This window comes from Microtus ochrogaster, chromosome 16 (assembly GCF_000317375.1).
Source record: "Microtus ochrogaster isolate Prairie Vole_2 chromosome 16, MicOch1.0, whole genome shotgun sequence".
Lineage (NCBI taxonomy): Eukaryota > Metazoa > Chordata > Mammalia > Rodentia > Cricetidae > Microtus > Microtus ochrogaster.
In genome coordinates this window covers 57379561-57406437 of record NC_022018.1, presented here as the reverse complement: position 1 = coordinate 57406437, position 26877 = coordinate 57379561, and the positions used below count along the sequence as shown (strand labels likewise).

Sequence of the window (26877 nt, the reverse complement as noted above, 5' to 3'; positions counted from 1 at the left end):
CTGTGTGATACTATGTGGCAGTAAGCAGGTGTTGTTTTAAACCTCTAGTTTTGAAGTGATTTGGTACATAGCCACAAATAACTTGTCATGGTCTCACCAGTATAGGGTGGGATAAGAGCCAAACCTGAGCCATCTTCAGAATGCCAGGGTTTGAACAACACTATCAGGTCACGAGGGAGTGAGGAGCAGAAACAAAATTCAGTGTTTTTAGATCTTCTACCTCAAGTACCCAAAGAAGATGCTGGAGACTGAGCAGAGTAGGACCATGAACCTTGCTCTTAAGTTGTGTCCTTACGGCATCAAAGGGCAGAGGCAGTCCTGTGGGAAAAGAAAGAGTTCCTGAGATCAGTGATGACCGAGATACCGCCTGTGAGAGTTGCTGCGTCAAACAGCCTTCAGCGTCTACAGGAGCGGGTGACATCCACACAAGTAATTCTCATATCTTATGCCCCCATCCTCAGTCTCTAAACTGCTAAGGTATACCTGGGGGCCCCGAGACTGAAGACTTGGGTTCAGTCCCAGAGCCCATAGGATGGAAGTAGAGAATCAACTAACGTAAGTTTTGTCTCTGAGTTCCACCTTCCAGTGCATGCACAGCCCTCTCCAAATAAAGGGGGGGGGCGGTTAAAGTATACATGTAAATTATTCTCTCTCCTTGTTAAGGACAGAGAGAAATTATTTTGACTCACACAATTCCCAATTGGAAGTTATCTCAACCACTAATACTGATTTTATTATCTTTCTGAGCAAAAACCCATTTGCATTAACAGAGCTAAACATTACCAGAGGTGTAGAATACTCAGCAGTTTAAAAGGCCCATTCAATGCAAATGACTCTCAGTAGATGGCTCTTCTGAAAGAGCAGTTCTTATCTCTTTCCTAGCTAATTGTAATTCTCACCATTACTTTGCATCAATAAGGTGAGGGCAGGTTGTCAGAGAAAGGAAACCATGTTCTACAGTCACCAAAGACAAGTCTCAGTGGGACACTAATAGCAGTGAGCATGCCTGGAGTTGTCTTGGTGTCTAATACCATTTCCTTGTAAATGGAACTAGAATTCCTTAGAGACATGGAAGCTTCTAGAACTGGGGCCAAAAAAAAATAGACAATATGAGCCTGGAGTATCATGGCAAAAGAAAGAGAGAAAAAGGGAGGGGTAGCAGGTCTTTCTTTGGACCACCAGCTCCCAAATAATCATACAGAGACCTATTAATTATGAAAGCTTGGCCTTCACTTAGGCTTGTTCCCAAGTATCTCTTAAAAATTAAATTAACCCATTTAAATTAATCTGTGTTCTGCTACATGGCTCATTACCTCTCCTCAAAACCTTACATCCAACTTCCTTGGCTTCTGGCTGGTGAATCACTCACCTCATATTCTTCCCAGAGTTCCTCTCTCTGCCCAGAAGTCCTCCCTTTCCTCTCCTGCTTAGCTATTGGCCATTCAGCTCTTTATTAAACCATCAGAAGGTGCCTTAGGAAGGCAAGGAAGAGACACATCGTCACACCATGCAATCAAATACTTCATAGTTGAGAGGGGTAAAGGAGGAAAAATAGAGGGAGGAAGAAATGAAGGGAAGGGGAAGGGAAAAAGGGAAGAGAGGAAAAGATGAGAAGAGGGAGGAGAAGGGGAAGGATTACTAAATTTAAAAAGCCATGTTGATGAACTCAAAGGACACACAGAAGACAACCTCATCAGGCTCTTGGTGGTCAAACTTGGGGTGATGTGAGCGATAAGTAAAGCATCATCAGATTATAAGATGGAAGGCAGCATACCCACAAATCTATATGGGCACTAAGTACTGGGAGACCAAACGCCCACGTGTAAGCATTTTAAACCATTTGTGATGACATCGAGAGGCAGGGGGCAGCTGGTGTCTGCCCAAGTACACCCAGTGTGCAGTGGCTTTCTTCCAAAGAGCATCTTATGGTGAGAGGAGGGAAATGATTCGCCTCGCCATAGAGAAACAGCAGGACCACCTCAGCTGAGCAACCAAGGCGCATCAGGACTGAAAGCACTGACAATATGTACCTATGACGTCAAAGAACTAAAAGTTTTTTTTTAAAATATTAAAGTAGAGAATGCGATCTCAAGATTAAATGAGCCAACCTCATGCTGGTCAGAAATAGGCAAGGACAGCCATAGCTGAACACTTCCTGGTACAGTTTCTGAGTTTCCATAGAGAAGGTCATGCAGATAGAAAGAACTAAGGGGTTTCCTGCAGAGAGGAAACAACAATAGCTTCACCAAAGGGAAGATGGAACCGAAGACAGAGACTTTAAACATTCTATAGAGGGGCTAGAGCGGCTCAGTGGATAAGAGTACCTGCCGCTCTTCTGCATGAGTAGAGTTTGGTTCCCAATATCCATGTCTGGCAGGGACCTGATACCCTCTTCTGATCTCCTGCATATATATATATATATATATATACATACATACACACACACACACACATATATATATACACCCAAACACACGCACAAGTAAATTAATCTCAAAAAGAGTGTGACCGAGTGACCTCCAAGACGAATTTCACAAGATGCTGTAGGTTGTGTTCTGAGAGCAGCTGTGTGAGCTTGTACAAGGCACTGGGCCTTTCAAGCCCCCATTTCCTCATCTTCAGACAAGGGCATCAGCCACTTCCATGATGGTGAGTGAGTCCCTCACTGTTGTAGCGACTTCATATGTACAAATTCACTGATGATACTATGTGACACTGTGTGATACTTCAGCCACTTCCATGATGGTGAGTGAGTCCCTCACTGTTGTAGCGACTTCATATGTACAAATTCACTGATCCTCTCTCTATGATCGGGCTCAACGGGAACACCATGTAATACAGATTTTACAATCACCCCCTCCACATGCATAAAGTCACAGATATACAAGTGGCAGAGGTTCTCTGGCTCAGATCTATACCATCAGTACCATGCTTTAAAGACCCCTTATGGTACCTCCCAGGGTGCTATGGGGATTCAGCAGAACAATGTGTTTTAAACCTGTCAAAAGATCAGCAATTGTAGATCTATTTGTGTGGAAGATAAAACCGGTGTGCACCTCACAGAGCTAGGAAAGAAGTGAGAAAATATATCTAAATCAAATAGAGAATAAATAAGGTTATATAATGCCAACTTAGTGTGCTGGTTTGAATGAGAATGCCCCCAGCGTCATCTGTTTGAATACTTGGTCCCCAACTGGTGGAACTGTTTGAGAAGGATTAGGAGGTGTGGCTTTGTTGGGAGAGGTGTGTCACTGGCGTTTGTGGCTTTAAAAGATTCACATCATTCTTTTTTTTTTTTAAAGAAGACATTTTATTTATTTATTTAATATGTATACAATATTCTGTCTGTGTGTGTGTCTGCAGGCCAGAAGAGGGCACCAAACCTCATTACAGATGGTTGTGCGCCACCATGTGGTTGCTGGGAATTGAACTCAGGACCTTTGGAAGAGCAGGCAATGCTCTTAACCACTGAGCCCCTCACATCATTCTTTATGCTTCTCTGCTTCATGTTTGCCTATCGAGCTGTGAGCTCTAAGCTACCACTACAGAGCTGTGTCTGCCTGTGTGACGTCACACTCCTGTCACGATGTTCATAGAGTGTAACCCTCTGAAACTGCCAGTCCCCAAATAAACCTCTTCTTCTGTAAGTTGCCTTGGTCATGGTATCTTATCACAACAATAAAAAAGTACCTAAGAAAGGAAATTTAGACAAAAGTTGGCGCCAGGGTAGGCCACTGCTATAACAAGTTGCCATTTTTCATGTGGAAGCTATTGGCACTTTGGATTAGAACAGCAAATGCTGGGAGAAGGGCTTGATGGGCCATCCTAGTGGGATCTTGGAGGATGGTACTACTGAGAGCAATGCAGACTGTGGAGACACAGCTCAACAGGCTTCAGAGGGAAAGGATATTAGCAATAGGGCCTAGAGATCATACTTGTGAATTCTGGCAAAGAATGTGACTGCTTCCTGCCATTATCCTAAAAATTTGACTGAGGCTAAATTGTAAAGAATTGGATTAGCTGGGTGGTGGTGGCACATGCCTTTAATCCCAGCACTCAAGTGGCAGAAGCAGGTGGTGATCTCTATGAGTTCAAGGTCAGCCTGGTCTAAGGGTGAGTTCCAGGACAGGCTCCAAAGCTACACATGGGGAACCCTGTGTTGGAAAACAAAAACAAAGAGAAGAGTATTGGATTAATTTCCTTAGTAGGGGAAAATTCAAGATGGCCTAATCTTGACTATGTTTCATTGCTATTAGTAATCACTCTTACGCAGGTCTACAGTGAAAATTAAGAAGACTTTTAAAAGTTAGGAAATTAAAAAGAACTGGAATGTCTGTAAAGAACAAAATATAGATGTTTTACAAAGTTTTACTCAAGAGAAAATTGGATATAGTATATAATATTTTAATTTTGATTTTCAACAAATCCCAGGTCATTTTCTAGAAAAACTAATGTCAAAAAATTAAGAAGTGGGGAGCTGATGGGTAGAAGGTAATGTGCTAATAAGTTTCTATTATGGTGGGTTGCATTTGGCTCTGACTACTCAGTTCTCTCCAGACCCCTGGTTTTTTGGCTGTGTCATCTTCCAGAGTTCTGAGCAGTGAACCAAATGGCCTCCTTCAGTCACTGATCAGTCATATGACTTGCTTTGATTCTGTGTAGCGAGCCGGACAAGATCACCATTACAAGATGGCACTGACATCCTGTCTTGTTGGTTATAAACAACTCCATATTTGGCTATGCCTTTGAGAGCTGCGTGTCTCCTGCTTCCCTCATGCGCGATGGATAAGGGTCCCTGGGCCTATCCCGATGCAGTCTGATGTCAGCTGATGCTGGCAGCCAATCACAGGGTGACCCGTGTGCCAATTCCCTAGATAAGCAGCTGCCTTAGTGCTCTTGGCGCCTCTCACTTCATGCTCCTTCAACCAAGAGCACTCCAATTAAAGCGTGATCTGAGAAGAATCCTCGTGTGGTGGTTGTTCTTTCTCGCTGGTCGAGAAGTTCGCCACAATTCTGCGATATTGGCAGATGTGATTAGAACAGAGCATGTATGACCCTTGGCCTTGAGCTTGGTATACTTCCATATATATATGAAAAATATATCTGGGTTACCCAGTTAGTCTCAGGTATATGAGCGGCAAGTACATCATTCAAGTTCACGTAAGTTCAACAGATCCTTCTAGGAAAACCCAGCTGAGCCTCTAGGTGTGTGCAAAATTAATGAACATTATTAGAAGCTAGTGAAGCATTGAGGTTGCTTGTTACACAGCAAAAACTAACTGCTGCATTAAAACATCAGTAATAACCAGTTGGAAGACATACACTGGAAGGAAGACTTGTGACCTGTAAAGGATCTGGTCTTCTGTCCTTGTGTCTCTCATCCCAGCTATTCTCCATGTAACAGCCAGAGGAGCCTTCCTAAGATCAGACCAGTTCATGTCTTTCTCAGCCTCCTCAGAGTTGAGTGTGGAGTCCACCCTCACCACCTGCAGGGCTTTCTGAGATTTGTCTTTTTGCCTTGGACCATAACTTCTCTAACCCTTTGCAACAACCCGTAGAAACACTAGCTACCTTGTTGTCTGTCCCTCTTGCATGGTAGGCACTGGAGCCATGAGGCCATTGTGCTTCCCATCCTTTTCCCCTGCCAAAAATGCTCTTCCACAGCTGTCTGTGTGACTCACCCACTTGCTTTCTTTGAGCCTCTGTCCAAATCACCATCACTGGAGAGGCTTTCACTGGCTCCACAACAGGCCAGAGCTATTGTGTAGCTCTGCTCTCCTCCCTATCCCCTGCCTCCTTGCTGGCGTTTGTCTTCCTCGGTGCATCTCACCACTAACACAGCGCCAGTATTTTTATTTTTACTTGTTTCTCATTGTCTTTTTGTACTTTCTAAAATGTAGGCTCCAGACCAGGAATTTGGTTCTCGTTCACTTCTTTATCACTGGAGACCAGAACAACGATCAGGATATAAATCCTCAAAAAATACTGTTGAATAAATAGGTGAACCTAGAAAGAAATTTCATAAAAATGCATGGAACTTGTATGAAATAAAAGAGAAAGTCTATAAAACTTAGTGTTTAGTAGAGGGCTCATCAGCAAGATCTTAAGGACAATTTAGATATGTTTACAATAATCTAAACTGTTCTGTAAGAATGAATGGTAAGTGCTGGGAATATACTAACTAGCTCACCATGTGAGAGGACCTATGCTGGGTCCTTAGAACTGAAATAAAAGGGTAGGCATGTGTTCTCTATCATCTGTTAAGACGTTTAGTAGGTTAAAGAAATAAAATCTTGGAAACACCTGTGTGAACAGACATTTCACTAGAACAGACTACAGTCTGGAAACAGACCTGCGATCATCCATATTGATTTTCAACTTGATGGGATTTAGATTCACCTCAACAAATCTCTAGACATCTATGAGGGAGTTTTTAGATTGCATTATCTAACATGGGAATGCCCACCCTAAATGTGAGTGGCACCATTCTCTAGGCTCAGATCCTGGGCTAAATAAAAAGAGAGCTAGGTGGGCACTAACAGACATGGCTCACTACCTTCTGACTGTGGATACAATGTTTCCAGTCACTGATACAATGTGTTAAGTCACTGGTATGGGCAGTCACTGATACAATGTATCCAGTCACCAATACAATGTGTTCGGTCACTGATACTGTGTGTCCAGTCACTGACTCATTGTTTTCAGCCACTGATACAATGTGTCCAGTCACTGATACAATGTGTTCAGCACCTGATAGTCTAGTCACTGATACAATGTGTTCAATCACTGAGACAATGTGTTCAGTCACTGATACAATGTGTCCAGTCACTGTTCCTGCCCTGTGCCTTCCCCACCTTAAGGGACTGTAACCTCAAACTGTGAGCTGAAATCAATCTATCTTTCCTTAAGTTGCTAGGATGTTGTGATGACAGCTTTGGGACAGCGACACAATTAATCTCTACCTCACTGTGACAAAACACGGTAAAGAAGAAAAGGTTTGTTTTGCCTTCCGGGGGGCAGGGGATAAATTCCATCCTGATGGGAGTGGCATGGTGGCAGGAAGAAGAAGCCAGTGGGCCACACTGAGCCTGAAGTCTGGAAGTCACAAGTGATGGCTCCTTGTGCTCAGCTCAGTTTTTAAAAAACATTTTTCATATTTATTTATTTATTTTAAATGTATGGGTTTTGCCTACATGTATGGCTGTACACCACTTTCATGACTGGTGCCAAAAGAAGCCAGGCCTCAGAAAAAGGCCTCAGATCCCCTGGGATTGAAGTTACAGACGGTTGTGGGTGCTGGGAATCTGGTCCTCTGGAAGGACCCCTCAACCTCCTCAAGAGGAATGAGGTGAGTCCTCTCATCTCAATTAGCCTAGATAATCCCCCCAAGTCATACCCAGAGGCTTCCCTTTTGAGTGACTCCAGGTTCTGTGATGTCAACAGCGAAAGCTACCTCTGTCCTAAAGGGACACACTACTTTTTTGATGACATTAAGCAGTCTTGGGATATGGGTTGTGTGGAATGGGTCAACAGAAACGGGGATTGAATCCTGGCATTGTCCACAAGCACACAAGCTTTGGGAGTTGCTACATTCCATTCAAGCTGCAGATTCTCTGGCTAAGACAGGGCGCTCAACACCTCAGCATCTAATTCCATATAAATATATCTGATTTTCCAGATAAAAACAGAGTTTTAAATGGTTGAGAAACCGTAGTATGATCCAGTACGGAATGGTGCTCTATATAACTTTATACAATGAAAGATTTGAGTGATTCTAAGATTTTCAGTGACTACAAGAGTCATCAGTTCTTCTATGAGCCACATGGATGGCAATAAATCGGCCAGAGCCAAGGGGGTCCCTACAGTGTCTGAGAAATGGGGCAAGTTTCAAGTAGAGACAGACTATGCTGACTTAGGCTGTGGGAGCCCCATTTCCAAAGGTAAGCTGGGGTTATTAGACAGCGGTAGGGAGTGAGGAGGGGAGGATGGACCCTGGGTCTCAGGCTAGGGAGAACAGGTAAACAGGGAAGAATGTTACATGTCCCTGGGTCAGAAAAAGAAGAAGGTGCTTAGGGGAGATTCTGGGGCAGTCAGTGATCAATGGTGTCCAATTAAAAAAATCAACCTCTTCAGGGGGAAAATGCATCCAGAGGAACCTTACCCCTATCATAACTGATAAGAAATATTGACCTAGAAATTTCTATTTGGTGAAGAAATTAGTGTTAAAAGATTCTAGGAACTTGTTATCTCTTTACTGCTTAAAGTAAAATGTGGATTTTTTTTGTTTTTTTTTTTGGCTTGGAAATTTTGTTATTTTAAAACAAGAAAATTTTTTGGTCATTTTGTGTTGTGTTTTCCTAGAACAAATAACCATTTTGTTGTATTCCTTGAGAAACAATCCATGACACACGAGCTTTTTAATCACACAATAAGTATGCTAAGCTTTATCTTTGGAACAAAATAAATGGTTGATTATTGTCTCCCGTCACTTATTGCTGAAGGTGTTATCTGTGTTGGATCTTGGCCTGCGTTTTGCTCCCCAGCCTCCCTGGTAGCTAATGTCAGTGAGTCATTCTCGAGTTGGGCGTGTTTCCTGCCTGTTATTTGCATACTTGAATTTTGATGCTGAGAAAATCCTAGAAGTCAAGCTTCAAAAGTCGCACAGGGCTTGGACAGTGCCTGCTGTTTCGATGGTGTTCAACTGCAGGGCTTCCCTCGTGGGCCTGCTCCTCCTTCAGAGCTGAGTGTGTGTGTGCTGAGGCCGGGGTGGCACTTTACAGAATGGGAGTCCCAGTCCCACGGCCCTTCCTTGAGCAGCCTCGATGAGAGCAAGCCCTGCAGCAAGGGCTCAGAGCACAAGGATTGCTCAGTACCCCACTCGTTCCTCAAATGCATTCATATTCAGCCGCTTACAACATTAAATGATCATCTGCTGGGTACGGTGTGCTGGTTATTTCTAATAATGCATATGTCTAATGAGTCTTAACAGAAGCAAATGTATTAGTCATTTGGTCAGTAATCGCTAAGCATTAGTAAACATAGAACTTATTTTTCCTATTTCTATAAGAATGCCATTGGTATTCGGGTGGAAATCTCATGGAATCTATAAGCTACTTAGGGTAGTATAGACATTCTAAATATAGTAATTCTCATAGTCCACAAGCATACATGGTCTTTCCCTTGTATGTACACATAGGATCTTCAGGTTTTTTTTTGTCAGTGTTTTGTAATTTTGATATAGGACTTGTCACTTCTTTGCTTAAATTTATTTCTAGGCATTTTGGGTTGGTTGGTTGGTTTGCTGCTGACCTTGAATCCCCAGGTTTGATCAAACTTGCTGCCTCAGCATCCTGAGTAGCTGGGGCTATGGGCTTGCTCTTCCACACCTGACTTATCCCAGGGCATTTATCTTGTCTTCTTCAGCTTCAATGCTGCTGCTCTTGTTTATAGCGTGCTAACAGCATCGACTCATGTCTTTTGAGTAAGTTCATTACTAGTGTGTACAATACAGCTGGCTTCTATGTTGGATTATGAAGGATTTTATATCCTTCAGTTTTACTGAATTCCCTTATCTGTGTCTTTTGGTAGCGTTTGAAGAAGCTGTTTTTTTTTTTTTTAAAAAAATCTATATATTATGCCATTTTGAAGCAAATAATTTGATTTCTTTGTTTCCTATTACTGATACCTAATTCAAAATCACTATTATAAAAAACAGCCAATGTGGACAGGTGAGAGCAGGATGGGACTCAGCACTGCAGGTGGAGTGTAGATCAGTGCAGACTTCTTAGTGTCAAGGTTTCAGAAAGGAAAATCAGATTATCCAGAGACTCCAGCGATTTAGCAGAGTGTGGCACCAGCTTAGAGGAAAAGACTGGCAGCATGCTGCAGGCAGAGTGTGGCACTATGACACCACTCAGAGTGTGGACTATGACACCAGCTCAGAGTGTGGCACTATGCTCACTGCAGGCAGAGTGTGCCACTATGATACCAGTTCAAATGCAGGATCAACTTACAAGTCTATGACAGACAGAAGAAAGTATGTCGTGTGTGCACGTGCAATGGAGCATGGTTCTACCATAAAACTGAAATCCTGTCATCTGTGGCAGGATGGACATACCTGGAAGACATTATGGTGAAATAAGCCACAAGCCATGTCCTTTCTAAGCAAGGATCTCTCACATGTGGAAAGCAAAACTACTGTTCTCACAGTAGATGAAAGTGGAATAATCCCTAGGATATAGGAGAGGGAGAGGAAAAGAGAGATTGTAAGACGTTAGGTAGTAAGTACGAAGACACAGTCAGACAGAGGGAGGGAGTCCAAGAATAATACAGCCTATCAGTAGGAAGTTAGAGTTCACTGAAGTGAGGAACCCAAAGGCTCCTAAGGTGGGGCTGGAGAGATGACGCAGAGGTTAAGAACACTGGCTGCTCTTGCAGAGGACCTAGGTTTGATGCCCAGCACCCACATGGCAGCTCACAACCATCTATAACTCTGATTCCAGGAGAGCCAATGCTCTCTTTGACCTCCATGAGAACTGCACACACGTGGTGAACTTATACATGAACACAAAACATTTACATGTATAAAATCAAAATAAATAAGTATTTTTATAAAAAGCCTCCAAATATAGGCAAGTGACAAAGAGCCGAAAAGCTGGTTGCCTTGGTTAACAGGGAGATGAAGAGCTGGTTGCACCCCCCAAAATACCTGTACTTAGGACTTTCTCCATATTCCTAGTTGTGTGACTTTGGGGAAATTACTTGCTTCTCTGTGCCTGTGTTTCCCCGTGTGTAAAATACTGAGGATAACTGTAGTATTTATACCAGTGGACCACAGAGAGTCTGCTCTCCAGTCACGGTGATGAGAACAACCGTGTTAGAGGTTGAAGGACAAAGCTGCACTAGGAAACCTGGCAGCTAAGATGTATATAGTGGCTTAAGAGGTAGAAATGAGGATGGCAAGTTAATACCCATCTCACCTGATGGCTTAATTTACCATAAAGTACCTAGGATGGAGACCGATAGGTTGTAAGTACTCTAGGGCCCTGTTTTAGTACTGTCTTGGTTTGTGGTTTGTATTTTTTTCTTTTTTGAAGGTCTTCACTTTGTTTTATTATGTACAGAGACTGGCATTCATCTTTTCCACTGGGTAGAGTCTTGAAGAATCCATTCAAGGTCACTTAGTCCAATTTAATGAAGCCGACGTCCTTCGCGTACTGCCGGAAACACTGGCGGCCCATGTTCAGCCCGTATTTCTGGATCAGACCGCGGCGGTTTGAGCAGACGCAGCAGGAGCGGGATCCCTGGCCTAACTTCCGCGGGTGACTCCAGTAGAGCTGCTGGTGACCCATGTTGCCTCACTGACGGCCGACGAGCCAAAAGGGCTTTGGTTTGTATTTCGAACCTGATGCTACCCAGTGCTGCACAGGGTCTGTAGAGTCCAGGGACCCTCGAGGCTAAGGTCAGTAAGAACAGTTCCAGCATTCCTGTGCTTACAGGGAGCAGCTCCTCACACGCGCCACTTGCAGAGGCCTGAGATGCTCTGAGCATCTAGCAGTCAAGCATAGTAAACTGAGGCTACAATGGTCAGAGGAAAACCCCAATAAGTGAGAGGGGTGCCCTGCTTTCCCCTGATATCCCCAGCGTGACCCCTTCATTAAAATACTGTGAGTGTCTGTCAGCATTTCCACTGATGAGAAGGGGGAAACACAGATCAAGGCTTTCATGGAAAGCGCCCTGATTCTCACAACCAGAATTCCTGCCTTTCAAGGGGGTGGGGGCAGATCTTTAACTTTTCCTTCAGCGTTTCAGAACCCAACTATTTGAAAAGCATCCTTTCTGAGGAACAGTATTTCCTGGCACAAGGCAGCCTTTGTCAAGTGACTCAGACTGATTGGTTTTCAATATCAATCGGCCTCAACTTACAGAGAAAAAGTGGGCACTGGGTATCAGTTTGATGTCAGGGTTTTTCCCTGTTTGAAGAGCTTTAAATACAGCTAGCCTGGAGGTGCCAGTAGGTTGAGCTCCAGACTCCTGCCAAGATGTTCGTGGCCTCCATCCTTGCCTCTGCCCTGCTCTTCAGTGCTGTGGGCTCTGGGCTGCACTGGAAATGCAGTACAATCTTTGGGATCAAAGACACCGAGTCACTTATCCAGAATCTGAAGGTAGATTTCTGGGGCTGGGGAGAGCTGGCCGCTGTGTGAGCCATCCCTGGAGGGAGAGGAGGGCTCTCTACTCACTCTGGTTATCTTCTCTTTGCCTGCTGCAGGATGACCCTGCCTCAAAATGCAGCTGCAACACCAACGTGAGTGACTGATTTCTTAAGAGCCTTCCAAACCTGTCTTAAAGTTCACAGTTGGAGTGCTCATGCTGTAATTTCTTTCTTGCAGGTGACCAGCTGCTTGTGTCTTCCCATCCCATCGGTAAGTACAGCTAAAAAAGAGCACTGGGTCGCTGTTCAAGCCTTGAAGAAAAATAACACAATTTACTTGACATTCTAAATTTTAAATTATTACCTAAATGTAACTGTTATAGTATAGACCTTTAAAACTTTATCTATCTATCTGTCTGTCTGAATGTATGTATGTATGTATCTATATCTATATGTTTAAGTTAGCACCATGGCCCTTGAGAAATTTGGATATTTTTCAGAGTCTAAAAATTATTGACTATCTTTTGGGATAAATGACCATGTACAAAGTGAAAACAATGGCTATTGCTCTCTGATTCGTCTGCTGATGGCTCCAGGTTTGTGGAACAAAACAGCAGCATCAGGCATTGACTGTCCAGATGTCACTCACACCTCTCCTTTCTCCTTCTCCTCTTCCCTGCCCTCACCTCTTCCTCTTCCTCTATCTTCCTGCTGGTTTTCAATGACTGACAAATGGCTCCAACCATCCTCTGGGAGGACAGTATCCAAGTTTGGTGCTGGGGACTAAATGGACCCCCCCACCCCCCCGAGAGAGCAGCTAGCAGTGTGACAGTGAGGATGGAGCAGGGAGGCTCGGGTCCCACTCTAGCTCTCTGTTAGGATGAGAGCACAGTCAGCCAGAGCTGCGGCCACTACAGGGCTCAGCCTGCAAGCCGGACCTGGGAGAAGCTGATGTGGTTAGAGAAGGGTCCACCTATCCTCTCCTTTCTCAGGGCAGGATTTTAGGAAACACAAGCCCTAGCCAATGGCCTGTCTCAGCTGATGTGAGAAAGGCTTTTCCTTTTTTGTCCTTTCAAACTTGCAGCCACCAGCCTGGACAGAGTGAGCAGGTGCAAGGAAAATGCCGGGCTGCCTTTGTGGGGCAGCAGGCCCATGTTTCCTGGATAGAATCTCCTTCTGAGTGTCGCTGCGAAAACGGCTCACCTTAAACTATTTAACACCATTTCCTAGAGTGTCAAGGAACAGATGCAAAAATAGCAAGAGTCTGGGTGACCCTGGCTAAATTAAGTTGCTCTTTAAAGTTCTCTTGGCGATTCCTTCTCAAGGGTGACCCAGAGAGTTCTCATGAGCCCTTTTCACAAGTCCTTCTCATTTACCAGGATGATTGTACCACACCGTGCTTCCTGGAGGGAGTGTCACAGGTGACCAATGCCACACAGAAGACAAATCTCTCAGTTTTTTCCATTCGGTTGAAAAAGACAGTTGAAAGCCTAAAGAGCAACAAGTGTCCGGTGAGTTCTGTGTTTGTGTGTGACAACTGGTTTCAGAGTGAATGCTGGCATCAAAGAAGTGGAGCCTTGGGGTCAGAGCTGCAACAGAGAAAAGCCGTCCGCTCATCTCTGAGCCAATAAAAAGGCCGGTAGTTAGAGTCGGCAGCCCTGGAATTCACCCTGCTGTAACCAAAAGCTGCACTCCAGAGAGTCAGACTATGGCCCACACAGCACTGGGCCAAGACTCCATGGACTAACCTAGGATGCAGCAACCTCTAAGTCAGCGTTTCTGTTTGCTTGTTGATGGCCCAAAGGGTTTGTAAAAAGACACCAAGGTCTAGGTAGGCACTTGACACCTCCCCCGCAGCCTATCAACACGGGCCACCGTCCTTTCTCCCTGGGCCTTGGTGTTCATAGGAGAACAGCACCAGCAGTATGAAGTGCTGTGGTTGGCCAGGCTGGTCATGTATCCATGCCCCACTGTGGCAGCTGTCCTGGCTGCGCCACCTGCACTGTCAGGCTGAGCATCTGCCTTAGAGACCAGCTTTAACTCTGTCACCCCTGCTAAAGGAGGACAGTAATACCCAGGAAAGTTATTTTTCTGATGAGATTTGTATTTAATAAGAGGCTAAGTTGGGACTTAAACTCTGGTCTATGTGAACCCAAAGTCTCACTCAGAACTACTGTGTAATAAAGTGGTCTTGGAAGGATGTAGGGGAAGGAGATAAAAAGTATAAAGATATTAGTCCTTAAAGAATCCCGAGAAAAGATTTTTTCCCTAATTACATTTAAGGCCACTTGTGTGTGTGTGTGTGTGTGTGTGTGTGTGTGTGTGTGTGTGTGTGTGAGAGAGAGAGAGAGAGAGAGAGAGAGAGGCATACAGACTCCTGACCCCAGATTAACCCCCTACATAGTCTGTCCAGGATCACCTTTCTATTTTCCCTACATCTCACTCCTCTCTCTCCTGCCCATCAGCCTGTTCCCAAGGCTTGGGGACGATGGTCCTGCGGTTTCTAGGTGTACACTGCAGTTGCTTGGGGACGATGGTCCTGCGGTTTCTAGGTGTACACTGCAGTTGCTCACTCTATCTTGCCCTTGTCCATCTCCGCAGTTTTTCTCCTGCGAAAATCCATGCAACCAGACCACAGCAGGCAACACGCTGTCATTTTTGAAGAGTCTCCAGGCGACGTTCCAGAAGGCAGGGGTGCTAAGGCGGAAACAAGCGTGATGATGAACATTATTTATTCTATTTATTGAATTTATAAAGCCTTTCCTTTTTAATTATTATAATAAAGAAATAAACTCAGCTCTTCTAGATCAGCCAGTTGTGCTCTTTTGTTCCACGTTTGCTTCTGGAATAAAGATCCACGGGGAAGGAGAAATACAAGCTGCCTCCAGGTGCTGTCTCCTTCCTTATTCGTTCCTGCTGCTCGGAACAAACAGAGCTTCGAACGTTGTCATAGGTGGGATGGATCAAAGACCCAGTAATAAGCAGGTTCATAAGTCTGAGCTCAGAACTCGAGGCTTGAGCCTTGACTGGTCCGTAGGTGAGCAGCCATGCGGGACAGTGTGACAGGGGACAGCAGTAGAGGCCAAGAGCTGCCCGGGGGAAGCACAGGGCACTTCCACATTACCCAAAGTGGGAAGGGTCATTGTTTGGAGAGCCCTTGCCAATGCGGGTGTGGGGGCTGGAAATGTGTAGCAGTGGTTCCTGGTCCTTGCTGCTCATCCAGAAGCGGAGTTCAGTTCCCAGCACCCTTGTCAGGAGGCTCACAGCCATCTGTCTCTCTAGCTCTAAGGGATCTGATGCCTCTGCCCTCCAAGAGCATCTCCACTCATGTGTACTTGTCCACATACACACACACAGCCTCCACTCATGTGTACACACCCGCATGCACACACCTACAGTCTCCACTCCTGTGCACACGCCCACATGCACACACCTACATAGCCCCCACTCATGTGTACACATCCACATGCACACACATACATAGCCTCCACTCGTGCACACGCCCACACATAGCCTCCACTTATATGCACACGTCCACATGCCCACACATACATCGTCTGTACTCCTGTGCACACGTCCACATGCCCACACATACATCGTCTGTACTCCTGTGCACACGTCCACATGCCCACACATACATCGTCTGTACTCCTGTGCACACGCCCACATGCGCACACATACATAGCCCCCACTCATGTGTACACACCCACATGCGCACACCTACATAGCCTCCACCCATGTGCACATGCCCACATGCGCACACACACATAACGTGGGTGTGGCTTATATAAGAATGCAAAGGGCTGGCAGCAGGCCTGGATTTGAGTCACAGAGCGTGGACTTCAGGGTGGAGCTTGAGGGAAAGACGTGCGGGATCCACATGGTCTGTTTACCCAGAGCTGTTCAGGGAGCCCCCACCACGTGTCAGGCAGCAAACCCTAATGGGCAAACCCCAGAGAGCCTCAAACCACACTGCATGGCTGGTAGAGTGTGGGTGTAGCCACGCCCCTCACCCTGACCCTCTACCTACCCCACCCAGTGCCTGCCTCTCTCTCCAGGGACCCAGTTTGTCCACTCCTATAGTAGCATGGAGCTCATGGAGCAGGTGCCATGTGCATACGGTCTGAATGGTGGCTCTCCAGATGCAAGGGCACCACTGAGTCAGAGGAGTATCCATGCCTGGTGGATAGACTGGACCCAGAACATTCTATGGGTATCTTTGCAACACCCCTAGTCAGGTCAAGGGTCAGTTTATGCTACCTGCCTACCTGGGATGGAAAAGACTTCAGGCTTGTTTGAAGAACTGGCGGACACAGGATCAAGGACAGGGTGAAAGTCTTTGACAGACAGAATGGTCCTCTCCTCCCCCACCTACTGATATGGAGGTATGTGGGAACCCTGGGTTCAGTCCTCATGCGTGAAGCTTCCAGAACTAGGTTCCTGCCTCCACACAGGGCATTGAAGAGGGAGCATGTCTGAGTATGTGTCATGCCTGCTGTCTGGCCTGTGGCTCCCCCAAAGCCTTTCCCCACCCCTTCCAAATTTACCAAAGTGTGACCCACAGGAAATGCTGAGGAGGTCCAGTGAGCCACACACTGGAAACGGTCATTAGTGTCGAGCACTTCACGTGGGGCATTGTCTCTGATTGGACCGGGAGGGAGAACTTTATTTAATCACCCAGGATTGGTGGGGAGTAGACACTAGTATTTCTTTTTTTATAAGCATGAACATGGAAGCTTTCTAGGTTGGAGATTCTCAAGTTCCCTCAGCTGGTGAAAACTTAGAGCAGAGAGTCACATCCAGCTGGCTCTGTTTGTCAACCCGTCGCTCTGCCTGCCCTGTTCTGTTCTTCTCTCTGGGTAAGATTTCCACGCTTCATCCTCTGACCACAGCCTGAGGGTCAAATGGGTCACCACAGCCCCAGTGTGCACCCACTTATGCAGAAAGCAAGGGTCAGGCGGGGTTCAGATTTCAAGCATTTTAGTCCTTTCAAAAGCTAATGCACGATTCATGGGCCACATTATGTAACACCCCTAGCAGGGCCTGGAGCAAAATTCTGTGATTAAATGCATCAATATTCTGCAGCGAAACCAGAGAACATTCACACAGAGCGGTCAAGGTTTACAGCCAAATGAGTCACAACCCTGAGTTGGCTGAGCTGTTTGGGTTTCAGGGCAGTGATAAGGGATTGGGGACCTGCATGAACAAAACAGCTTTGCTTCAGCTTGGGGCTCACTTCCATCCTGCCTGGCTCTGGGTCGTCTCCAGGAGGAACAGAGGAGGCTTCTGCAGCTCCCTGGCTGGCTGCTGGCTACATGGCAACCCTGGTGGCTTCCCCTGCACCTGGGCTTTCTGAGTCACACTACTTTCTGTTTTGCAGTCGGCCCTCACCTCAGCAGGAGCGCAGGCAAGGGAGGATGCCAGGGGTTGGGAATGGTCTCCCAACGACGACACAAGCTACTGCTAGAGGAGAGGAACTGAGCAATACAAACTGAAACCTGTCGCCACATCAAAACCACCTGCCAGCTGGGTGCTTTCCCTTGGCTTGTCTGTGAAGTTGTGTAAGATAAGGGCTCACTCCTGCAGGCAGACTCTGAGGAGGGCTCACCTGGAGTGAGATAGGCAGTCCCAGGACAGCTGGGCTCTATCAAGGAGCACCTCGGAGAAAGGAGAAGAAACAGATTTTTCTGGGCATCAGGCAGCACTAAGTGCGGTCTGTGGAAGAGTGAGTTGGAGCCTCCCACTGACCCCATGAAGAATTCACTAACGGCTGTGTATGATTATCCTCACTGTACGGATGGGAGAGTTGAGGCTCAGAGGCACACTGTTCAAGTGGATGAGACTGCTGCCCTGCACAGGTGGCCAAGTCGCCAGCAGATGTGTTCTAGGAACCCAAAGAATAAAACAGAGACCACCTAGAGAATCCTCCCTGCATCCCAATCCCAGAGCCCCAAGTGTCCCCCAGGGAAGAAGGAAACCGTCTTGAATTGAACATTTCACTCAGAACTCGTAAATTTTCCACAGAAGTGACAAAAACCCCGTTTTCCCCAGCTATAGGGTAGAATGGAGACTGGGGGGAGGGGGACAAGTTCTACCCACATCCTGCACTCCTGTGGATGTGAACCTGCATCCCGCACACCTGAGGATGTGAACCTGCATCCCGCACACCTGAGGACGCGGTTTGACAACTCAACAGTCAGAATAAGCATGCAGGTGCCAGCTCGGCATCATCAAAATGCTGTGGAGTGTGACGTACTGAGGCAGGCGTATAGGGTGATGGTTCTTAGAACTTGGGGAACCAAACCTAGTTTGGCCCCGCTTCATGCTCAGGGGAACTGAGCCAAGTGGGCTCTCTATGCTCAGCCAGAGGCCAGAAGCCTTACTTCTCTGGATGTCTGGCTCCCTGGATTCCTCTGCTGGGTCACATGCTTCTGGAATCTTCTTTGACATGAGCTTAGCAGAGAGGATTATTGGAGCAATTCTTAGGAGACATTCACTTGAAGGCACAAAGGAGCAGTTATGACTCTCAGGGTTTTACACAGTTCAGGCTCAGGGAACACAGATGCAGCCACTCTTTGTCAACCTCCCAACAAAAGCTAAACAGCTTAGATTCAGAGAGGAAGGCAGACAGAAACACACACACACACACACACACACACACACACACACACACACACAGAGAGAGAGCACAGTCTTCCAACCTGTACACAGGACACTCTACAGTTCCCAAAACAACTTCTGTCCTTAGTTCTTACTGACGATTTGGACAGCAAGTGAAAGAAAATTGTGTGGGCATTTGCAGATGAGGAAAACTGAGGCCCAAACAGGCAGAATCTGTTGAGATTATTCAGATAGCCACTGACGCTGGAATCCAGGGAAAAGACAGCATCCAGCGGCATGGAGAACAGAGAGGCAGGAAGACCTAGGTCACCATCTAGCAGATGCCTCTAGGGGTTTAGTTGACCTCTGCTGCCACCAAGTGGCAATTCTGTGGTATATCAGCCAAAGAGGCCTTTGAGAACCGGTGTTTCTTGTTGAGCGTCTGTCCTCAAGGTGACCCACAAAACCAAAATTATCTTTGTATGATCCTAAGATACCTTCCTTTCCACTCTGGTTTTCTCATGTGTATATGGGGTCTTTCAAAGGCTACACAGCAGGTGACATCACAGACAAGCAGAAGGGTCTCCAGCTGCCCCCAATTCATTCACTACAGAGGAGTCAACAGCCCAGTCAGGAGCACACGGTGGGAGACCCTACAGGCTACCTCATCCAGTCTGACTGCGGAGCCAAGGCAGGCACTAGGGCATACCTACTCGACACGCCCTAGGATGTGATGAAAGAAGTACCCTGGGTTCACATCAGTATCATCTAACAGGCCAGGAGCATCTCCTCCCTGGCATCCTCAGTACCTGCTCATGATGCTGAGGAGGGGAGGGATCCAGCCTGTTTCTGCAAGGGTCTAATAAATTAGCATGAAGGTACTGCTGGGGCTCCTCCGTACTCAACCCTGGAGACAGTTCCTCCACAAGGCAGGTGCACAACGAACGTGTAATGACTAAGTGGCCAGAGGCCCCATAGCCTTGGGCTCAAGGCTGTCTCGAGGACTTTGCAGCCCCGGAAGCTGTGGAGGATGGAGATGGAGGAGAGCACCGTAAGGGTGTGAGGGGAGCACCAGTGAGCTACACTGGGAAGAATGACCAGTCGGCCTCTGGGGGGCAGCAGTGGCCTGGTGCTGGCTCTGTCGGGTCAGAGCTTTCAGGAATTTAATTCAGATCTCACAGAGGTGGGAGGGGACGGTGCATAAGAGAAACCAAGGAAGATCCTTAGTTTTTTTATATGACTGTGAGAACAAGGTCCCTTGCTGGGGTTTAAGATCACCGTACATGGCATTTCTTCTTGGCTGATGCCCAGGTGACAGTGTTGGACAATTCTGAGGTCACATTCAGCCATGCCCTGAGATGTAGTGGAGTAGGTGTGACCACTATTGGGACGGTACGGAAAGTGACGTCATGAACACATGCCATATAACAGCAACGCACTCTCCCATACGGTTCCAATAGGAGAGGAAACAGGAGCATAAAAATCACACGGGAAGGCAGGGTGTAGACGCCATGCGCATTTTATTTGGTTTCCATATAAAAGTCAGGTCCAGAGAGCACCCACCTCCTGCAAGCCTGGGCTGCCATCTGCCATCCATGACACCAACACACACTACTGCTCAGGCTTGAGAACCTTTGGATTTCTCAGCCCTACGTGATTCTTTCCAGCCACTGTGCCCCCCTGCACACCTCAAAGACCCAGGAGAAAATGATACCACCTACTTAGTTCCGCTACAAGACTGTACAGAGCTGGTTTCTCTCTGGGCTGGCAACATTTCCACAGACCTAACCTGAGCAGAGACGAGGGTGACCAAGGTAGAAGCCAGGTAGAGGCATGTGACACAGAAATAACCCAAAGGGCATTCGGTGCTTTTATTTGGAATCATGGAGCCACATCTTGGCGGAGTTTTCAACATCCAGGGGCACAGATGCTTTGCCCCAGATTTTCACAGGTTCTAATCCCAAGCGGAAAGAAAGATGGTGATTGTTTGGTCCATGGTCTGCTGCTTCCTACCAGAACTCTGGGCTGGAGAGAGAAACGGAGAGCCTGTAATCCTGAAGGAAGTGACTCTGAGCTCAGTAGGATGGCTGTGGCCCACCTGGCACAGAACTGGGATGGCTGGGTCTTCTTTCATTCAACAACTCACTGATGCTGGTTCTACAGGTATTGTCAGCACCAACCTGCAGTAGGATGAAGCCTGGTCTGCCCTGGGAAGGGAGAAGGGATGTAAAGGATCCTCTTTTGAGTTGTGGCCAGCAGGATCTAGGCTCAGACAACCCACATGGAGAGATGGAGTAGTAATCACCGAAACACTGCAGCCAGTTTCAGGGTTCACTGTGGTCAGCCTGACTGATGGCTCTCTCTGCGTCCATCTAGGACACGGCATGCTGTCTGTGCTTCCCAGCAGTCCCTGCGGCATGGGTTGGAGGGCAGTAGTTGGGCTTCTAGGCTTCCCTGATGATGGCCATCTTCCCTGGGAGAATTGTCAAGCGAGTTTGCAAGAAGAGGCCTAGTGAAATGGCTTCCTGGTTGATGAGAAAGTCCAACAATTGACCCCTTCCTATCGTCTGAGCTTGCAAGTGAGGAGCAGCAACAGGAGAGAGGGACAGTGGAGGTCAGCCATTCTTCATCCGTGGACAGGACTGAGATACCATCAGGAAAGGGGTGGAGGGAAGGGAGCTGCTGTGCAGAGGACCCCCACTGGGAAGGATGGAGGGGGCCAGCAGGCAGTAGGCAGGCCACATCTCAACTAAGAAATCAAGCTGTTTGTCTGGAGGAGACCAGCAACTAGGACTGGAGGACAAAGAGCTGATGACATCAAGATCAAGGGGGAGTTGGCTCGAGGCACAGTAGGATTACAGACCCCAGGAGAGAGGAGGTAGAGTGTTCAGGTTGGGGGGGGTCGGTGCTGGAGGAGGAGGCGGCACCAAAGACCGACTCTCGGGTGATGTGAAGTAGAGAGCCCCTGAGAGCCCTTGAGCAAGATGCGCAGCGCTATGCTACACTGACCCTTCCGCAGTGAGACAGGAAAGAGGACTCTGACTGCAGGAGGCAAGGAGTGGCCTGCCCTCTGGAGCTTTGCGCAAGAGCACGTTAGCAGGAAGTGGGGAGCTGGCCCACTGTAGGCACGGGGTGGCCACAGTGTCCTCAGACCAGGGATCACTACGTTTTAAGGAAGGCTTCTCTCCAGGGACTGTGGGAGCTGTGAGTGGAAGAGAGTGCAGGTGAACCGGCTGTGGATGTTGAGCTGGGCCCAGTTCGGTCACCAGAGACCCAGCGTGCCACTGTCAACCATGGCTGCTTCAGAATGGCAAGGTGACGGGAGAAGGCAGACCCCTCTACTCCTGGACTTTCCACAGGGGACAGAGGGTATTTCAGAAGCTCAAGACAGTTTCGTGAGGGAGAATGGAGTCCCAGCTTCGCCCTTAGCTGGGAGAAACCACACTCACCTTACATTCAAGGGCTTGTCACAGTGTGGTCTCCTCGGAGTGCCTTCAGGGAGAACTCATACCCAAGGAACAGGGCCGCGCTCGTGGGGAAGCCGCGTAAGGCGTTCACAGGGAGGCCCCTGAAAAACACCTTTGGGAAGGAGTTAGTTATTCCAGGGCTAAACCCGTCAGCTGTGTTTTGCCTGCTGTTTCTGGGCAAGGCCATGACATGGCTCTCAGGTGCCCCTTGCTCCCCACATCTTTGTGCTTGGTGCCAGTTGGGGAGCACAGGACCTCCTAGATGAGATGAGTGCCCTCTAGAACGATGGCAATATTAGCGGGCAATGACGGGAACAGAAAGGGGTCTAGGGAGCCCTGGGTTAGGGAGCTGCCCCTTAAGGTGTTCTGTGGAAATTGCATACAATCAAAAGGTAAACCCTTCCCCAAGCATGACCTCAGAGCTGTCAGGCATATGAACTGTCTCTCACACAGAAGCATCTCACAGTTTAAAAAGCATCTCACAGTTTAAAACAGAGTGTGACGTTTTCAGAAAGAGGCAGCCAGCCTGTGCATGTGTCTAGTCTCAGGGGACAGTGGCAGCCACAAGACACAACTGGGCCTAGCAGAGGAGCAGATGGAACAAATGCTGGAGTCGCTCAGATAGCCCCACATGGGCTCTGGGTAATATCAGCGCTCCTCTTTAATGCCTAACCGTATTGGAATTCCTCAGGCTCACCCGGAGTGACTGAGTAATGGCCAGGAACTGAATCCAGCTCCAAGGGGAAAATTCCATGCTGGGTTCCCAGACTCCCTGTAACCTTGACTTGACTCTACTCCAAGGCAGCGCCAGGAGGGCCCTGCCTGGAACGCAGCCTTCTGCCCCATCAAACAAGGTTGAGAACTTTCGGGCCAAGACCCTCCTTATAAATCCTCCATAGCTCCCTACTACCTGGGATATGTCTACACTCCTCACCAGCCTGTGATGAGCCTCCAGCCAAGTCTTGTGTTCTGCCTGCCCTGGGCCATCTCTGTCTCCCTGGGCCATCTCTGGGCCCCTCCACTTTGAATGCTCTCCAGATGTGCTTGCAGGCCACCCCAGAATGGACAAGAGTACCTTCCTAATCACCCCCAAGCCCTCATCGTTCCCCATGGGCCATGACTTATTAGTACCCGAGAGGACAAGAAGCAGAGTCTGAGGGTGTAGTTCCCCCCCACCCCCACTCCCGACCCCTGTCTCAGCACTCACAGTTACTTAGACCTGAGCAGTCCTTCTATAACTGTTTGTCTAATGAGTCCATGAAGGACGAGCGAGTCAATGAACAAGAGAGTAGCCTGTGCCGAGGGAGCTCTGGTGGTGGCTGCTTTTGGGGTTCAAACAGAGTTAGGACTACAGAACCCTAAAGGGGGAGACCACCAGGCAATTGACCAGTCCGTCAGGAAGCCTGACTACCACAAATGTGCCTGTCCAGCCCTGAGCCAGCCTCGTTGCACCACCAGGAACCCAAGGCTCAACTCCAGCCTCCTCATTTGAGGATTTTAAAACTCCTTTCAGAAACCACAGCCCATGGTGCTCAGGAACCACAGCCCACGGTGCCCAAGACAACCCTCAGAGTGGGCAGAGGCAAGGACCAAAGCACGGGTGACCAGCACTGCTTTGGTGGTGGATTCCTGAACCATGAGCTTCTGAGTGTGACCTCTCCCAGCAACCCTTGAGTTATGAAGACCAAATCAACCTTTCTCCAGGGCCACGAGCCCTTTCTGAGTTCTTATTATAACCGAGTTCCCTTCCATGGAAACATAGGGGTGTGGGCATGCAGACAGAGTATGCAGGAAGTTATTCTCCAGCAAGCAGAGCCCACGTCATGGGGACTGCAGTTGCTATTGGTCTTAGATGAAGGCACTTGTGGTTACAAAGTTCAAGACAACCCATGGGGTATTGTTTGTGCAATACTGTTCTACCAATATGAAATATCCACACACGTGAGCGCACACAGACATCCACTCGCTCGCATGTTTGCAAGTGTGCTGTGCATTTGGGGGATTATATCACAAGAGACCCATATTGGTAGCTGTTTCGGAAAGGATGGGGTGACAGGCAGGGCACTAAAGCATGGGTCCTGATGTCTGGAAGCATCCTGCTCTCACAGATCACCGACCTTTTCATCAGCTAGTACACGATTACCCCTGGTCACAGGGCTGGTGGAGTGGTTCAGCCCCTGAGCACTGTGCTGAAGCCCAATTCTCGGCACCACACAAAGCAAATAAAACCCATCTCTGAATATGCACTGCAGACAGACACTGCTGAAGCCGAGAAAGCAACTGCCCAGTCTTGCTGTTCCCAAGTCTTTGTTTCTACGGAGCATAGCAATGGGGTAGGGGAACTGATATCAGCAATTTGTTTGCCTCTACAGATTTCTCTTTAATTATATCAAAATCTCAAAATAAATCTCAAATAAAAAGATAGCCTCCTAAATGAATCTCTTTGGGCCCTGTAACTGCTGGTGAAAACACAAGATATTTGTCTTCTGAAAAACAAACAAAACAAAAACCAAAGCTGGTCAAGGTGGTGCACACCTTTAATCCCAGCACTTGGGAGGCAGAAGCAGGTGGATCCCTGTGAGTTCAAGGCCAGCCTGGTCTACAAAGCAAGTTCCAGGACAGCCAAGGCTGTTACACAGAGAAACCCTGCCTCTAAAAATAAACAAACAAACAAAAATTAAGTTTGTGCCTGAGTTGTACCCTCTGTCAGTGGCTCCTGTTAAATAAAACAAGAATTAAAATAATGATGACAACAAAGCTCCGGATGTATCCATCCCTAAAGAAAGAAGAGTTCTTCTGAACCGCATCCTGGACAGATGCCAATGCCCAGCCTTCCCACGTGTGTGCTGGGTGCCAGCAGTGTTTTAATTGGTTGGAAGTGCCTGGGGTGGGGTGCAGCATTCCAGCTGTGGTCTGCTCAGGGCCCAGGCTGCCCCCTCCTCTTGACTCTGGTATTTCAACGCATGTATCCTGGTCCACTGCCAGATCTGTCCGAGTAGGGTTTCCCTCTTTACTTACTGCTCTGTTCCTGACTCCTAAAATTGCACCTGACCTAGCCCAGTCTTCTATAATTAGGCAAATTAACAGTGGACTTGTGAAAAGAAAACCCTCAGGCATTTTCTCCAGGACAGTTTGCCAAATTTGATTGGCAACTAACTCTTTACAGCTAAGAGCTGGATGTGATGTTGATTCTGACAGCCCTGCCTTTAATGTTGGTCTCCCTCTAGATGGTGGGGTGTCCCCCGGATCCTGCATCCTTTTATACAGCATGCTAGCTCACCTCTGGCTCAGTCAAAGTTCTGGATCTTTCCTTGATCAAAGGAGGAGACAGAACAGGCAACTTCTCTAAGAGAGAGGAGGCAGTAGAGAAAGCTCTATGGCCCATGGTGCTCTGTGAGAAACACCTGTATATACAGTAGCCACTGGGAAAAGGTGTGCCAGGCATGGAGGGATGGGCGGAACCAACTGGCAGGGTTTGGGGGAGAAGCAATACATGGCCACAGACACAGGCCCTGTGGGAGCATGCATTAATCAAACTACCTCAGGAAAAACAGCGTTTGGGAGCTTCAGGGTGAGGTTTGGGCTAGCAGCTGCCTCTGTGTCCTCATGAAGGAGAAAGAATAGGCAAGAAAAGATGCCAAGCAGAAAAGAGGAAGAACGTTGAAAATTCACAAATGGGGTGAAAGGTTACCTGGAAACAGTGGAGAAAAAGACAGAACAAGAACCAGAAAAGGAACTTTAGTCTTGCAGCCCCACGACAGGGACAGTGAAGCAGTAGGTACATTCAAAAGGTGAGTGAGGTGAGAGGCAGGCAGACCTCCTGGGAGCATGCCTCTGCAAACACAAGCCTCAAACCCCAGCTGCAGGTTTGGGCAAGGCAGTGGTTCCTCTGGTTAGCTGTGGAGAGAAATTCCATTTCTGACATGGTAATATAGCTCAAAGGGCAGTGGCTGGGTATTATCTTGAGAAGACTACTGTTTAAAAACTGAGCCAGCAAGGTTAGAGAGCCAAGCTGAGCTAGCTCAGTGGGTAAGAGCATTTGCTGCTCTTCCAGAAGACCAGAGTTCAATTCCCAGCACCCTCGTCAAGTGGTTCCCAACTCCCTGTAACTCCAGCTCGAGGGTATCAGATAACCCCCTCCTTGACTCCAGAGGCACCAGCCCTCAAATGTGCCCCCAGCCCCGCCTGTACACACAGTGAAAACAGAAACTGACCTAGCCCTGGGGCCTACAATAAAGGGACATTCACAGGGCAGAGAGCCTCAGTTGGTTCTGCCAGGTCTCGGTGCTGTGCTTGCTTCCTATGCTGCCGACATATAGAGGAGATCCCCTTGCTAGACTATAGCTACCCCATGGTACAGTCTAGAGAGTTTCAGAGGAGGAAGATGATCTGCCTAGTCCACAGACTGCAAAGTAAAATACAGCCAGCAGTTAAAGATGGTGCACAAAAAAATGGTTAATTAATTTAATAAATAAGTAAATAATAGCAAAATGAAGACAGCACTGGAGGACAAGGGGCACTTGTCCAACAGAAAGTAAGCAACAATACAAGCCACAGGCCAGACAAGAGGTCACAAGTTCAGATGGCCCTCACTTCCATGCACAAAACTGTAATTTCCAGTGTCTGGAGACCACTGAGGCAGCAATGCAGAAGACACAT

General features: G+C 47.6%; 2 protein-coding genes and 1 pseudogene across 2 annotated transcripts in view; 1 reads left to right on the top strand and 2 right to left on the bottom strand.

The window, feature by feature from the left end:
* Positions 1-11165: 11165 nt before the first annotated feature.
* Positions 11166-11375, bottom strand: LOC101983443 (annotated as a pseudogene).
* A 666-nt stretch (positions 11376-12041) lies between these two features.
* Positions 12042-14869, top strand: Il9 (interleukin 9). Its single transcript, XM_005355267.1, has 5 exons — positions 12042-12164; positions 12269-12304; positions 12390-12422; positions 13531-13662; positions 14753-14869. Exons 1-5 carry the CDS (start codon positions 12042-12044, stop codon positions 14867-14869), a joined length of 441 nt encoding a protein of 146 aa, XP_005355324.1.
* A 5410-nt stretch (positions 14870-20279) lies between these two features.
* The window catches only part of Slc25a48 (solute carrier family 25 member 48), a 33920-nt gene continuing 27322 nt past the window's right edge, over positions 20280-26877 (bottom strand). The window contains exons 7-8 of the mRNA XM_005355265.2: positions 22201-22330; positions 20280-20958 (exon numbers count right to left, since the gene is read on the bottom strand). Coding sequence (XP_005355322.1) covers positions 22208-22330 — 123 coding nt within the window. The 3' untranslated portion in view covers positions 20280-20958; positions 22201-22207. The remainder of the gene's footprint in view (positions 20959-22200; positions 22331-26877) is intronic.

What these genes read in the sequence shown, in the direction of transcription:
- Il9 (XM_005355267.1), top strand. Translation starts at nt 12,042, where the DNA reads ATGTTCGTGGCCTCCATCCTTGCCTCTGCCCTGCTCTTCAGTGCTGTG. An exon ending in CACTTATCCAGAATCTGAAG is followed by an intron (nt 12,165 to 12,268) that starts GTAGATTTCTGG and finishes TGCCTGCTGCAG; the next exon opens with GATGACCCTGCCTCAAAATG. An exon ending in AATGCAGCTGCAACACCAAC is followed by an intron (nt 12,305 to 12,389) that starts GTGAGTGACTGA and finishes TCTTTCTTGCAG; the next exon opens with GTGACCAGCTGCTTGTGTCT.